Source organism: Manis pentadactyla, chromosome 3 (assembly GCF_030020395.1).
Source record: "Manis pentadactyla isolate mManPen7 chromosome 3, mManPen7.hap1, whole genome shotgun sequence".
In the NCBI taxonomy this organism is placed as follows: Eukaryota; Metazoa; Chordata; class Mammalia; order Pholidota; family Manidae; genus Manis; species Manis pentadactyla.
Genome location: NC_080021.1, coordinates 187,876,829 through 187,893,436, shown reverse-complemented (window position 1 = coordinate 187,893,436; position 16,608 = coordinate 187,876,829). Strand labels below are relative to the sequence as shown.

The following is a 16,608-nucleotide window of genomic DNA, read 5'->3' as shown; positions in this document are numbered from 1 at the left end:
TTCATTTTTGCTTTTGTTTCCCTTGCTCGAGGAGAAGCTTTCAGGAAGAGGTTGCTCATGCTTATATTCAGATGTTTCCCTATATTGTCTTCTAAGAGTTTTATGGTTTCATGACTTACATTCAAGGCATTAATCCATTTCGAGTTTACTTTTGTGTATGGGATTAAACAATAATCCAATTTCATTCTCTTGCATGTAGCTATCCAGTTTTGCCAACACCAGCTGTTGAAGAGGCTGTCATTTCCCCACTGTATGTCTATGACTCCTTTATCATAGATTAATTGACTGTATATGTTTGGGTTAATATCTGGACTCTATTTTATTCCACTAGTCTGTGGCTCTGTTCTTGTGCCAGTACCAAATTGTCTTGATTACTGTGGCTTTCTAGTACAGCTTGAAGTTGGGAAGCGAGATGCCCCCTGCTTTATTCTTCTTTCTCAGGATTGCTTTGGCTATTCGGGGTCTTTTGTGGTTCCATATGAATTTTAGAACTATTTGTTCCAGTTCGTTGAAGAATATTGTTGGTATTTTGATAGGGATTGCACTGAATCTGTAGATTGCTTTAGGCAGGATGGCCATTTTGACAATATTAATTCTTCCTAGCCAAGAGCATGGGATGAGTTTCCATTTATTAGTGTCCTCTTTAATTTCTCTTATTAAGAGTGTCTTGTAGTTTTCAGGGTATAGGTCTTTCACTTCCTTGGTTAGGTTTATTCCTAGGTATTATATTCTTTTTGATGCAACTGTGACTGGAATTGTTTTCCTGATTTCTCTCTCTGCTAGTTCATTGTTAGTGTATAGGAATGCAACAGATTTCTGTGTATTAATTTTGTATCCTGCAACTTTGCTGAATTCAGATATTAGATCTAGTAGTTTTGGAGTGGATTCTTTAGGGTTTTTTATGTACAATATGTCATCTGCAAACAGGGGCAGTTTAACTTCTTCCTTGCCAATCTGGATGCTTTTTATTTCTTTGTGTTGTCTGATTGCTGTGACTAGGACCTCCAGTACTATGTTGAATAGAAGTGGAGAAAGTGGGCATCCTTGTCTTGTTCCCAATCTTAAAGGAAAAGCTTTCAGCTTCTCACTGTTAAGTATGATGTTGGCTGTGGGTTTGTCATATATGGCCTTTATTATGTTGAGGGACTTGCCCTGTATTTTGTTGAGAGTTTTTATCATGAGTGGATGTTGAATTTTGTCAAATGTTTTTTCAGCATCTATGGAGATGATCATGTGGTTTCTGTCCTTCTTTTTGTTGATGTGGTGGATGATGTTGATGGATTTTCTAATGCTGTACCATTCGTGCATCCCTGGAATAAATCCTACTTGATCATTATGGATGATCTTTTTGAATTTGGTTTGCTAATATTTTGTTCAGTATTTTTGCATCTTTGTTCATCGGGGATATTGTTCTGTAATTTTCTTTTTTTGTGGTGTCTTTAGTTATTTAGGAGCATGTTGTGAAGCCTCCATGTGTTTGTGGGATTTTTCATTTTCTTTGTGTAATTTATTTCTAGTTTCATACCTCTGTGGTCTGAGAAACTGGGTGGTACAATTTCAATCTTTTTTAATTTACTGAGTCTCTTTTTGTGGCCTAGTATATGATCTATTCTTGAAAATGTTCCATGTGCACTTGAGAAGAATTGTATCCTGCTGCTGTTGGGTGTAGAGTTCTGTAGATGTCTGTTAGGTCCATCTCTTCTAATGTGTTGTTCAATGCCTCTGTGTCCTTACTTATTTTCTGTCTGGTTGATCTGTCCTTCAGAGTGAGTGGAGTGTTGAAGTCTCCTAGAATGAATGCATTGCATTCTATTTCCCCTTTTAATTCAGTTGGTATTTGTTTCACATATGTAGGTGCTCCTGTGTTGGGAGCATAGGTATTTATAATGGTTGTATCTTCTTGTTGGATCGACCCCTTTATCATTATGTAATGTCCTTCTTTGTCTCTTGTGACTTTCTTTGTTTTGAAGTCTATTTTGTCTGATACAAGTACTGCAACTCCTGCTTTTTTCTATTAGTTGCATGAAATGTCTTTTTCCATCCCTTCACTTTAGGTGTGTATGTCTTTAGGTTTAAAGTGAGTCTCTTGTAGGCAGCATATAGATGGGTCTTGTTTTTTTATCCATTCAGGGGCTCTATGTCTTTTGATTTGTGCATTCAGTCCATTTACATTTAGGGTGATTATCGATAGGTATGTACTTATTACCACTGCAGACTTTAGATTCATGGTTACCAAAGGTTCAAGGGTAACTTCCTCACTATCCAGAAGTCTAACTTAACTCACTTAATATGCTATTACAGACACAATCTAAGGGTTCTTTTCTTTTTCTCCTCCTTCTTCTTCCTCCTCCATTCTTTATATATTAGGTATCATTCTATACTGTTTGTCTATCCCGTGATTGACTTTGGGGATAGTTAATTTAATTTTGCATTTGCTTAGTAATTAACTGTTCTACTTTCTTTACTGTGGTTTTATTACCTTTGGTGATAGCTATTAAACCTTAGGAACACTTCCATCTATAGCAGTCCCTCTAAAATAAACTGCAGAGATGGTTTGTGGGAGTAAATTCTCTCAGCTTTTGCTTATCTGGAAATTGTTTAATCCCTCCTTCAAATTTAAATGATAATTTTGCTGGATAAAGTAATCTTGGTTCCAGGCCCTTCTGCTTCATTGCATTAAATACATCAGGCCACTCCCTTCTGGCTTGTAAGGTTTCTGCTTAGAAGTCTGATGATAGCCTGATGGGCCTACCTTTGTATGTGATCCTATTTCTCTCTCTGGCTGCTTTTAACAGTCTGTCCTTATCCTTGGTCTTTGCCATTTTAATTACTGTATGTCTTGGTGTTGTCTTATTTGGGTCCCTTGTGTTGGGAGATCAGTGGATCTCCATGGCCTGAGAGACTATCTCCTTCCCCAGATTGGGGAAGTTTTCAGCAATTACCTCTTCAAAGACACTTTCTATCCCTTTCTCTCTCTTCTTCTTCTTCTGGTATCCCTATTAATGTGAATATTGTTCCGTTTGGATTGGTCACACAGTTCTCTCAATATTCTTTCATTCTTAGAGATCCTTTTTTCTCTGTGTGCCTCAGCTTCTTTGTATTCCTCTTCTCTAGTTTCTACTTCATTTATCGTCTCCACCATATCCAGTCTGCTTTTAATTCCCTCCATTTTGCTCTTCAATGATTGGATCTCCTACCAGAATTCATTCCTGAGTTCTTTTTGTACCTCCATTAGCATGTTGATGATTTTTATTTTGAACTCCCTTTCAGGAAGATTCATGAGGTCCATGTCATCTTTCTCAGGAGTTATATTAATTTTACTCTGTACCAGGTTCCTTTGGCATTTCATATTTGTGTATGGTGCCCTATAGTGTCCAGAGGCTCTACTCTCTGGAGCTGCTCAGCCCCTGAAGCAATTTCGGGGGTTGCAGGGGAGTGGGATTTGTGCCTGGGGGGAGGAAAGAGCTGTTCCCCGCCTCCCGGCTGCTGTGCCTGTCTCCACTGCCTGAACCAGTGGGCCAAGCACACAGGTATAAGCTTTTGTCCCAGAGCAGCTGGATATGGATCCCTGCTTTCCACAAGCAGCTGGAATCCCAGTCTCTCCAGGAATTCTGCCTGTCTTAGCTTTCCAACCCCATAATCATGAGAGTACCATGAAAGCACCATGAAATGTAGGTTTGTGCTCCCAGAGCAGATCTCCTGAGTTAGGTATTCAGCAGTCACAGGCCTCCACTCCCTCCCTGCTCAGTTTCTCTTCCTCCCACCAGTGAGCTGGGGTAGGGGAAGGGCTTGGGTCCCGCCACGCCACAGCTTTGGTACATTACCCTGTTCCGTGAGGTCTGCTCTTTTCTCCAGATGTATGCAGTCTGGCGCAGTCCTCTTCCCTGTTGCTCTCTCAGGATTAGTTGTATTAATTATATTTTTGTATTATATATGGTTTTAGGAAGAAGCCTCTGTCTCATCTCTCACGCTGCCATCTTTAATCCTCTTGGTTGTGGGTGAAAGTCTTTTTTATGATTAACAAATAATGTCCATGACCCACAACTTCTGGCTGCAACAGATACTGAATAGAAACCCTCTACTTGACCCCCAAGTTATGGCCAATGGCTAAAATTTTATGGTCTATAAAACTCATAAACATTCACCAATGTTATTAACTTATTAAATAAGTAAAACTCAATTTTAAAAGCTTAGATATTCCAAGGTAACTAACAAACAGTTCCATAAGAAAAAGAAAAAAAACACAAGCTCTGCAATGAGAGTTTGTGCTGGCACAAGGTAATCAGATTTCACAGTTCAGGCAATTCAAAATTAATACATTGTGATTTCAAAACTGATTAAGAACTCTTCACTGACAATGTAGAAAATCTAGAGAAATGAGAACAAAAACATTTTTGTAGGTTTGCATGTATCTCTATCAATTAGATAATCAGAATGGTTCTTGAAAAGTTAAGCCAAATACTTAAGGCAGTGGTGGTTGTAATACACAGAACAAACCATTAATTAATGTCAGTTTTTTTTCTTATGCTTCTACTTAAAATGTGAGTGACCACTTATTTCAAATAATTTTTACTAAAACCTAAAATAAGAATAAATTACATAAGGACTAAATTCTATTGAGATGACTATGATTTTACAATCCTTCAATAAAAAAAATCACTGGAGGTTAATGAACTGAGAAGGCATTAAAGATAGAACAACTTTAACTGTGTCTGCTCCTATTTACCTACTGCCACTGAAAGCCTTTAAATACAACCACGTTAACAGGGAATTGATTTCAAATCACAGTCTATATAGACCAAGTTCTATGTAACACTATCTTTGAAAGCTGAAAATATTTTGAATTGAAGAAACTCACAGATATTAGTTTATCTGAAATGTCTAAAGCATCCTCTGAACTCTTTTGCTTATGCTCTTTTTAGGTCACAACAAAAGTAAACAACTGACAAATGTTTCTTGAAATTGGCAAAGATCTCTCCTAGGCCCAGGTATCACATGTCCCTGTATACCCCCAGCACTTAGGATCTATTTCTTCAAGCAGGAAGGGAGCAAATTTACTTTCTTCTCTATCTATTAACTAGACATTTAAAAAAATTTACTTCCTACCTGATGTCTTATAATGCACCATGACTGAAATGTAAACACTGGCCTTTCTATTCAGACTTTTATACTTTGGTAACAGTGGACTTACCCCTGATGTCTTTGGCATCATTGGTTCTTCCCATCAAATAGAATTCTTTGTTGGGAACAAGATCAACAAAATGAGCAAGGTGGTCGAACATGGCAAAAAAAGCTGAAATGGCAGCTATATCCCAGTTGTCTTCTCAGTTGAAGCCATGTACCTCAAAGCACTTCTGAAATGGTTATCTTTTCTGTCATCAGATCAGGAAATAAGAAGTGCAAACTCCAGAACTGCCTTTTGCCAAACAGGGAGTTCAGACCTCCTCCAGTTAACACAGACCTGCAAGAAAACACATAGTCAGAAGCAGAATTTCTATTCATCACTATACAGCCAATAACACACAAGACCTAACAAAGGAGGCATTAATGGAAAAAAAAGAAAAACAAGGTTAAAGAGGCAAAAGGCCAAAATCAATGTTCCAGATGGTTGAGTATCTTGGTTAAGTTCAGTTGAATGCAAACCTGGAACTCTGGCTCAGCACCACCTCTGGCAAGAAGACTTCTTTGCTTACTCCAACTACAAGCACCTCTAAACAGCTATGGCATCAAAAACCTCAGAACCAAGGTACAGAAACTCTAAGTACATGAGAGCTCTAAATCCCAACCTTTTCATATGAAGAAAAATGAAGCCCAGATAATGATATTCCTTTGTCCCCAATTAATCCCAAACAAGACATAGTATTTGCAAAAGTAATAGGTGATACTTAGCAATTACTATGTGCTAAGTATGTGATCAATGCTTCATATTCATTATCTTATTTAGTTCTTATAAAAATTCTAGGAAGTAGTATTTTTTAAATTTTAAATTTTTTATTTTTTGGAGTAGTATTTTTATTATCACCCTCATTTTATTGGCAAAGAAACAGAAGCACAGAGAGGTGAAGTGACTTCCCCAAGGTCACACAGCTAGAGTGGCAGAGCTGGAATCTGAGTCCAAGTGTATTGGATTCCAAAGACTATACTAATATTCATTGTCCTTGCTGAAGCACAATACTGGAAACCACAAAATGTCTAAAAATAGAAGAGTAGTTCAGCAAACCCTGGTGTAAGAGCATACCCTATGTTCACTTAGGAGGCAATGCCTGAGAAACTAATCTGGGAGCAAAGGTCTGGCAGTTAGGCAGGAGGCTCTCAGCTGGGAAAAGGGGATGCTATACCTATCTTGAAGTTACCTTCAGGCTGGCAACAGAGGCCCTCAGGGAACAGTTTGCAAAGTCTCCGCTTGGATGATATCAGGGGCGAAAGTTGTCAGGTGGGAAGACAGATAACCAACCTCAGGAATAAATACAGAGAACAGATGTTTCTGTTCCCTGGCCCAGAGTGTCAAGATTCCACTGCAGGGATCAGTAGGACTTTGTGAGTGTGGTAACAAACCCATGTTCATTGTGTCCATTTCTCTGGGAAAAATTAGCGTGACCTCTGACACTCAAAGGGCCTGACTTTGGATGAAGCCAGGAGAGGGTAAGCTTTTGGCTGGGGAATGGAGATCCATTTCATAACCAGTGTTGATGTGAAAGAGTGAATTGAGCAGTTCCAATATGAGAGGCAGAGAGGCCCAGACTTGGGGCTAACAGCAATAATTTGGGCCCATTAGGGATAATTAGTGGACTTGATTCATATTGTAAAAAGCAAACAGTATGATGTAGCAGAAAGAGTGCGAGCTTTGAAAATGGACTCTGCCACATTGTAGTTGCATGTCCCATGGAAAGCTGCAGCTCTGAACCTCAAAGGTAAAATGGTTATAATAAGGCTTAATTTAAAGGGTGAGCTGTGTGCATTCAAGAGAATGTCTGCCAAGTATCCAGTACCAGGTCTGGTACAAAGCTGGGGCTCAGCTAAGCCCTACTTCCAAACAGCACATACACACAGAAGCAGATGGGCAGTGATGCAGACTGGAACTCAAGCAATGAGAAAAGCTGGAAATACGTGTTCTCTCCACCATTCTGTAGCATGGGCTCCGCCTTCCTTCAGGTATGAAGAGGCCCGGAAGCACAGCAGAGGCAGGCACTAACTTGGTCTGAGAGCAACGGGTTCTTTGAGTAGACCCTGTATCAGTCACTGTGGCCAACCACACTGTTTGGACATCTGTTGGCCACGCTGCTCACCCCAATGATGAGTTCCTTGACAGCTCTGCTGAGGCACCTGATGAAGAAAGGGAGAGGAGACCTGTCCACAAGCCCTGGATAGCAGCTCAGAAGAACCTCAGGCTCAGCCATATTTCAGCAACAGAGCTGCCCACCCACATACTTGCCTGCCCATTCACTTTTGCATCCATTCCCAGTCACTCACTACTGGGTACTAGTTTATTTTTTTGTCATTTTATTTGTTATACTTACACTTTCTGAAGGTAACTTGTTCTTTATTTTGTTTAGTTGTTCATTGTGTTCTCCTTTCTAGAATGTTTGAAAATCTAGACACTTTTCTGACTTGTTCACCACTCTATCCCCAGAGGAGTGCTTGACATATGGCGGTTGATCAGAAAGAGTATGTTGAATGAACACTAAAATCCAAGGAACATTTTCTGAGGCCATCAGGTATTGAACTAACACTTTTAAAAGAGGAGGGAAAAGATGAGGCTTCCTAACTTCAGGGCCCTCCCTATTCCTTGGGGTTAAGGACTAGCAGGGAAGGAGAATCCACTTTGATACCTGGCACCATGGAATCTCAATCCTCACATCAGCATTGCAGAATGGGTATTAATACCATTTTACTAGTACGAAAACCAAGGCTTTGACATTTAAGTACCTTGTTGAAGTTCACATGCATTATTTATGGCAGAACTCAGATGTCAATACAGGATGTGTCTCTTCTCACTAGGGCAGAGAAGCTGACAAGGTCCAAGCACTCCTCTTGGGTATTGCCCTTGCCTACACGCTCATCCTGGCTCAGCACTGCTACCAGCAGAAAGAGAAAGAAAGGGGTACCTGTAGGCATACATCCCTTCCCTTTAAGCTCATGACATGGAAGTCACACACATCACTTCCATTTACATATCATTTTTGGTTAGAACTTTGTCATATCATCACATCTAGCTGCACAGGAAGCTATGTGGCCATGAGTTCAGCTAAAATAAACAGATTCAATTACTGAAGAGTGGAAAGCCAGTACTGGGAGACCATCTGTCGCAGTGACTCTCCATGCCCTGACACCAACCTGCCTTCCCAGACTCATTTCCCTCAGCCCCTCTGTATGTTCTGTCTGTTTGAGTTGCAGTGGGTTACATTTTATTCTCCAATGCAATAAGGTCTCATGATTTTTCTCCTCTTTTACTTTGATCACACTTTACTGTACCCTGGGATGCTTTTCTCCTAGGGTACATGGGGATTATTAGGTGAGAAAGAGAGAGAAAAATATCTTGTCTAAACCAATATATCTCTGGGTGTGGATAAAGGCAACCTAAGCTGAATCCTAAGTAAGAAATGCATGATTGCCAGGCTAAAGTCCCTGAACTTTATTCAGGGCACTGTAGGGAGCTATAGAGGGCTCTTAAGCCCAAAGTAAGAAAGATGAGCCAGAGTTATTACCTAACTTATTCCAGTTCTCCACCTATAATAATAAAGTTACATTCAGACCTCAGACTAGAATCCAGAGGATGTCTCAGTCTACTAGTCCTCCTGAGCTTCTCCCTAGCACCACAGGGATCTGAGATTATGTGGGAAGGAACTCTAGCAAGCAGGCACCTGGATCTCACCCAGGAACATTCAGTATCATTTTTAGGTTTACCTGTTTCCTTGTTGCAGAAGATACTGTAATAGGCCAAGAAACTGAACTCCAATAGCTGGTGAGATAACATTTTATATACCTTTGGTAAAAATTCTGTCTGCAGCAAAGGAAAAACTCCAGAGTAATATAAAATGAAAACTAAGAGCCGAATAGACAAACAGTCATCTCTAAATTGTCTGCTGAATGCTAGATGCAATTTTAGGAAGGCCATAGCCCTGGGGTCAAAGTACAACCCACACATACCTTCACCTTTTTGGGTATTGTGTTACTTCTAATGGTGAATGTGATTTCTCTTTGATGTCATTTTATGAAATTTAGAGAATGAATATTACAACTAAACAAATGACACTTCTTAGAATTTATGTTTTGCTGATTTACTATCTTTTCACAGAGGGGCTGGTAGTGCTCATTTATTTCTAAGAACTAAGCCTTGATATAGTAAAATTCTTTGTAAAGTTCTCTCATACATCCAATCTCATTCCTTCTCTATGACTGCAGATAAGGAAACTAAGGCTTAGAGGAGAGTGACTTGCTCAAGGCCATCCCAAAAGTAAAAGGCAGCCTTAGAATTTTGACATTGGGTCTTTAGTATGTTTGCGAATGGGATTCTATGGCACAGAACTGTTGGCTGCTGTGCAGCTGCCATTTCTTCCCTCCTCCCGTGACAACAGACCCTGGATGCTGTTCATATTTCAAGGATGGTTAAACTTTTCCCCAGCTCTACTGGGTGAATCCTGATTGGTCTACACCAATTATGGTGATTCTATCCCACTTCTCAGTGATTGGCCTATGAATGGGCATGTGACACCATTCCCCCAGTAAGAAATGACAGAGAATCAGCTAGGAGCCGCCTTCTCTTTCCAAAAGGATTATGAGGAAGGGGTGTGACCTCCTAGCCCTTTCAGGAGTTGTGCAAGGATGTAATGTTTGCTGCTGCTATGGCCATCTAGTGACCAGGAGGGGACAAGTCTGAGCACAGCGTCATCACATGGACGAAGACACAGCCAAAACAGGGGAATAACCTGATCCTTGATGATAACAAGGAGACACTGAATTAAACAACCCAGGAATCACTGTCTCTGGACCTGCTGCTAAGTGAGACGTTGAATTGTCCTTATTGTTACACCAACTGAACTGGATTTTCTGTTACCTGTAATTGAAAGCACCCTAACTCATAATAGGTGCTTAGGTTCATTTCTGGGCTAGAACACATATTATGAAGAACCATTTATTTACATCAGCCAGGGCAGGGGTCGGGAGGATGAGCAGGTGAATGTGGTGCTGAGGGAGAGGCTGAGTGCACCAAACCTTTCCCACCAGAGCACTTGGGTTTTTACCTTTTTTGTATAATAGATTTTCAGACAATATTTTATTTGGGAAAAAATCTACAAAATTCTACCATCAAGTTTGAAAAACAAAAGTTTAGAGTAAATGTCTATGCTTGAAGAAGAATCTTATACTTTGACACCAGTGTTAAAAAATACCCTCAGGAAATACCCCAGGGATGTTAAAAAACAATATATATACAACCATCTGTTACAAGTTCTAAATGTCCAAGACTGGAAGATGGTGAAATAAAGTAAAATATCTCTATTATACAATATCATACAGCCACTAAAAATAATGTTTTGAACTAGAAAAAATGTTCATGGTAACACAATCTTATTAAAAAAAGAGACACATGTATTTATACAAGGAAAATAGGGAAAAATAAAACACCTAATGCTAAAAGTGGCTAACTTTGGTGGAATCAGGTCATTTCTATTATTTTTGAATTTTCTGCTTATTTAGTTTTTCCAATTTTTCAACATATAATTACAAAAGGAAGCAAAGTACCTCTCACACTTGTTTAAGCAGCTGGCACATATTGATTTTATTTCCACACCACATTACAGTACTAAATGGAACTACAGAACACATCTCAGTTGTAGGTGGGCAGAGGATTGAGGGACCAAAGAAGAATCCCATAATGTAGGAGGCTGTCTAAGATGAGAGAGAAAAAATGTATGTTCTTCTGATTGGGATACAACTGGACCCAAAAGAAGGGTTTGCCCACAGTGGGAATCTGGGGAGACTGAGGCAACCAGTTCCAGGGATCCTACTCTAGCTGACAAAAGTCTGACTGGCTGTGACTCCCTGCATGAGATGAGTTTCTCACCTTCTTTTCTGTCTCCTCCATGAGCTATACAATGTCAAAAGGCAGACAAGATTTACCTGCAGTCACTGATTTTCCCAGGCCACGTAGGGATAGCTCAGTTATGTGGAAATATGCATGTGAAACGTGGATATTTGCAGAGAAAAAAGTCTAGGGAGAAATACATACCAAAATGTTAACATCTGTTCATTCATTAGGTATTAGCTATTTCGCGCCTGACACTGGGCTCTACAAAGAATAAGAACTGGCTGACAGCCTGGCAAGGGAGATAAGTAGGGGCAATACTAATACCTTTTGTTTATTTTCTTTTATTGTTCTCTGTTTTCTACAACGTGAATAGATAGATATCTTCTTAGCAACAACCGAATAGGTTAATTTTTAAAAGGAAACTACTTCTGAGGGCGGAGTCGAAAGGAACTGCTAATTCACGAAGCCTCTCCGCTGTTTCCGAGGTTCCCTGGAGCCCTGCGTGGGAGCCCCCGTCCGGTATCCCTCAGTGCGCCCCGAGACGCCGGAAGTAGATGCTCTGAGATCGACTCAAGGTCACAGCTGCGTGTTTCTCGTACAGATTTGCTCACCGACGACAGGATACTGGTCGGCCAGAGACACTAGTACAACCACCTCAGAGAAGTCTTCCGGACCACAGATAGATTTCACAGACGTAGGTTTCAGGCCAATAGACTGCTACTGCCGGAAACGGAAAGCCTTGGGCGGGCAGGAGATTGGACGCGGAGCCGGAAGAAGCCGGAAACGGTTTGGAAGCGCCTGGGATGGCCAAGGCGGGGGCTGCCGCTGCCGGTGGCAAGGCGCGGGCGGCGCGCACTGTGCTAGATCAGGTAGTGCTCCCTGGTGAGGAGCTGCTGCTGCCGGAGCAAGAGGACGCAGAAGGCCCAGGAGGTGCAGTGGAGCGACCGCTACGCCTGAATGCTGGGGCACGCTCTCGAGTGCGCGTTGTGTGCGGCCCGGGTTTGCGGCGCTGTGGCGACCGCCTGCTGGTAACCAAGTGTGGCCGCCTCCGTCATAAGGAACCCGGCGGCGGCAGCGGTGGTGGCGTTTACTGGGTGGACTCGCAGCAGAAACGGGTGACTGGGGACTCCGGAGGGGGGTACGGCTGTGAGTGGTTTCCCTTCTCTGGGAAGACTTCTCGGAAGAGGCAGGGAAGGAGCCCCGAGCACCCCTCCGCCTCCCTAAGGTTAAGGCTAGCCTAGAGATACTATAGTTTTGTACCCACCTCTGCATCTCTTTTAGAGGGGCCGTAAACAACTTCAGAGAAGGGAGACCAGGAGAGAAAGGAGTCTGGAAATCTTTTCATCCAAGGAGATAAGGACTGTGAGACATAGTCATTGTTTTTAAAATACTAAAGTTCAGAGAGCAGCAGGATTACCTTTTGGGGTGCCAGCGGGCAGAACCAGACTTAATGAGTGGATGTCAGGGAGTTAAACTTCTCTTAAAATAAGAACTTTCATATAGGAGAAATTTCTAACAGTGGAATGAGTGAGGTAAGGTCTCTACGTGCAATGTCCTAATGTGCAAACAGAAGCTAGGACTTGCTGATACGATACTGAAGAGGTATGGGATACTGGCTTAAATGAACACTACTAAAAGTTGTAAACCTGAGTTTATGATGTGATTGATTTTCATTTACTGAAAGTAGCCTGTGATCAAGTTTGTAGCAAGATTGGTATTTGCAACTTGGATTTCAGAATATTTCCTAAATATTTCTAATGACAAACATTGCAAAATAACCACTAAAGACTTGCTTAAGATATCTTCCAAGATATCTTGAAAGTGATTGTCATTTATGGTTGTTCTCTTATTCTGTTTTTTCATAGTACGTCCCAGTGAAAGGAGACCATGTGATTGGCATAGTGACAGCTAAATCTGGAGATATATTTAAAGTTGATGTTGGAGGAAGTGAGCCAGCTTCTTTGTCTTATTTGGCATTTGAAGGTGCAACTAAAAGAAATAGACCAAATGTGCAGGTAATGATGGGAGCCTTTGGTTTCAAAAGAAAAGCATACAAATATCCAGAAGTACTCAGATATCCAGAAGGCCACTTGAATCATCTTATAAGCATGACCTATTTTCCCACTTCACATACGATAATCTCTGAGCATCTGTGTATGCCAGGCTCTGATTTTCTTCCAGTGCTCCAACTCTGGGACCACAGCTACACACTTATTTCACATTTGCTCTTTTGGGGCATGTTTTATCTCTACTGAGTTGAAAGATTTTATCTATTCTCTCTATTGTTACCTGTTATTTCCAAATCCACTGGACAAGGACATAGCCATAGGCTTAGGGAGGAAGGATGGATAAGTGGTGTTTGTTTTACCAGCCACCCATCCATCCTGATTATTAGGTCCTGGGACTAACACCTCACACTTAAGTCATGTTACTGTGCCCAACAGTTCGTTCTTGGAGCCGAGAGAGGAACAGTCTTGTTAGCTCAAGTTTTCAATTTGGGCTTTTCAGGTAGCATAACCACACTCTTTCTGCCCACCTATGCCAGAAATTTGGTGGTTTCTTTGCCCCTTCTCACTCACTGCTTATGTGTCTTTAGATCCTATTTGATCATGTCTCTGATCTTCTGCATGTCCACCCTGTATCTCCATTGTGCAAATTCAGGCTTAGCTTCATCTTGACTAGACTTGGTTCAGTGTTCTCCTCATTAACATCTTGCCTGTACCCTTTTGCCCCTCCATCTAGGCTTTTGATTGCTGACAGCCTCTTACACTCCCCTTTCTCCAAAAAGAAAGATTCTTCAAAGCCTGCACATTCCCATGATGTTATACTCCAGAAATCTGCCCATATCCATCATTGTATCTTCCATGCAGCCATGCTTGAGACACACCAAACTGTTCAAAAGCACTACCGAACACAATTTCTTGCCCTTGTACTTGTGCTTCTGCCATTGCCTCTGTCTGAACTGCTCTATCCCCTTCTCAGCCTATGGAATACTTGCTGTCTTTTGAGACCCAGGCTAAAAACCATCACTGTAAAACCATTCCTACATCTTTAATCATCTTTTTTCCCCCCAACTTGGCTGTAGCACTTACTGCATTCAGTCTTGAATGAATTTTGTTGTTTTTATGTATATCCTATGCTATCCAAGACCAAATGCTTCTGAAAGGCAGAGAATGTTTTGTTCCTCTCTGGTTTGTCTAATTCCTCTCTAGGTCCTGTAGTCACCATAAATAGTAGGTACTTAACAAGTTCACACTCCCATTTCCTTAGTTTCATCACTTTTGAAGTTCAGCTCTGAGGTTTTAAGTAAATCTTGCATGAAGTATTAGTGAACTACCACTGTTCCATTTTGCTTTGAATAATTTTCATACCAAAAGTTTCATCTATACATCTTCTGTAATTCCCTTAAAGCAGTGCTAATAGAACTTTCTGTGACAATGCTAGTGTTTTACACCTGCACTAACTAGTGTATTAGCCACTAGCCACATGTAGCTGTTGAAAATGCTTGAAATGTGGCTATTGCAACAGGAACTAAATTTTAAAAGTCTAATTGTAATGTAAGTTTAAATAACTGCACTTGGGGAACAGCTACCATATTGGACAGTGTAACCCTGGCAGTGAGCTCCCAGTCTGGGGATTTCTCAGTGGGTAAAGGTGGAGGGTAAATGTGTTAATGTTGTTTTCTTTTGAGACTCAACTCTAGAGTGACTATGGGAATCCTGAAGTGTAGCCAGTCTTAGCCTCTGTCTGGTACACTGTAGGTGGCTGGCATCACTGCCTATGGGAAGGAACCAAAGCAGCACCTAAAGAATGCTGTGAGGAGATGAATGTCTTTTAATTATCACTGTAGGTTGGAGATCTCATCTATGGCCAATTTGTGGTTGCTAATAAAGATATGGAACCAGAGATGGTCTGTATTGACAGCTGTGGACGAGCCAATGGAATGGGTGTGATTGGACAAGATGGTCTGCTTTTTAAAGTGACTTTGGGCCTAATTAGAAAGTAAGTCCTGATATCATCTTACTTGCCTGTATTATAATTATACCTTCTTGGAAAGCTTGGATTCTTTGTGATAACATCTAAATCTCCTCAAAGTTAAAAATCAGTATCCTTCTTAGCACAGCTATAAATACATGCATTTAGTCCCATCCTCTCCATGTGACTATATCAGATTCAGATGTATTTGATGGTGTAGTTTGTGTTGATATGGAATCTAGGCTTCTCTTCTAGAATGTCTTCTTTTCCTTATAGCTGATATATATACTCATCTTGAATGTGAAAACTTGACTTTCCCCTTTCTAAATCACTTGAATGTAGATGTAATTTACAATTGTACAGAATCACCAAAAATTTCTCTAAAAATGGAGGCAAAATCCAGGTAGGCTGATAGGATCCTCAACCTAATGTAGATACTCATAGAGGCCCCTGGTCTTCTTTCCTGGTAGATAATAATAGTTCCCAGCGGCAGATTCTTTCTTAGGTGGTTAGACCTTTACCTACCCAAAGCTGTGTCCTATTAAAGGGCTTTACTTCTAGAGCCACTGAGGATCAGAGCTGTCTTGCATGCCTCTTTGGCTACTGTTTTAGACATTAGAGGACCATGCTGTTAACCACGCAGCAGCCTTGTGGTTTGAAGGAGTCAACACTTCTGTCCAAGTACTGAATTTAATACCAGGGAATAACTTTTAGCACCATAGATAATAAAAAAGCTGTAATTGTAAAGCCTAGAATTAAGGTGCTCTGACACGGTAGGGGAAGAACCTTATACATTTGTTGTAAAGCTGGTGACACGGGAGTTTGATTTTTTTTGTAGAGGGTTGCCCACTTTGGTGATGTCTGGTATACTGATAAGTGGAAAGCTGCTTGGAAGAAAGGGGGCAGCCTTGTTCTTGGAGTGATGTTGGTGGGGCTTTCAGTAGCAATGGAGAACTGCCCCAGAAGGAGTATCCTTCTAAAGGAAAGTCAGGTCACACCCTACCACTTTATTAAATTTCATTTTCTTTCTTCTTCATAGGCTGCTGGCTCCAGACTGCGAAATCCTACAGGAAGTGGGAAAACTCTACCCACTGGAGATAGTATTTGGAATGAACGGAAGAATATGGGTTAAGGCAAAAACCATTCAGCAGACCTTAATTTTGGCAAACATCTTAGAAGCTTGTGACAACATGACAGCAGATCAGAGAAAACAGATCTTGTCCAGACTGGCAGAAAGTTGATCTCTGTGGAATTTTTAATGGATTGGTTGAGCCAAGAGACTGTGGATTTTCCGGGGAAAATTTTTTCAGGTGAACCTCTCCCCATGAAATCTTTAGAAGACAAGATGTAAAGGTACATATTGTCGTATTAGTCTTAAAGCATTTTTATAAAAAGTTACTGGTTGCTACCCATGTTCTTGTAGGTGAGAAAAATCATTATAAAATGATGATGTATTTTTTTTTGTTCTTTACAATAAAATTTACTAAAAGAATTGTGGTTTATTTGGTGTTAACTCCCTTAGTTTTGTTAGAGTGCAACTTCTATAATACTGGAAAGGAGCACTAAATAATTATTTTCTGACAACAGTAAAGCATGTTCACCAAAAG

At 40.8% G+C, this 16,608-nt stretch overlaps 1 protein-coding gene and 1 long non-coding RNA gene across 2 annotated transcripts; one reads left to right on the top strand and one right to left on the bottom strand.

The window, feature by feature from the left end:
- Nucleotides 1–4,027: 4,027 nt before the first annotated feature.
- LOC130683013 (uncharacterized) lies at nt 4,028–11,469 on the bottom strand. The gene is made up of 3 exons (XR_008996559.1): nt 11,351–11,469; nt 11,119–11,209; nt 4,028–7,323 (listed from the first exon to the last, which is right to left on the bottom strand). It is a non-coding gene; the product is annotated as an uncharacterized LOC130683013 (long non-coding RNA).
- Nucleotides 11,470–11,814: 345 nt separating this feature from the next.
- On the top strand, nt 11,815–16,493 carry EXOSC3 (exosome component 3). The gene is made up of 4 exons (XM_036888405.2): nt 11,815–12,141; nt 12,892–13,041; nt 14,877–15,028; nt 16,041–16,493. The coding sequence occupies exons 1-4, from the start codon at nt 11,830–11,832 to the stop codon at nt 16,240–16,242; spliced, it is 816 nt and encodes a 271-aa protein (XP_036744300.2). The 5' UTR covers nt 11,815–11,829; the 3' UTR covers nt 16,243–16,493.
- Nucleotides 16,494–16,608: the final 115 nt, after the last annotated feature.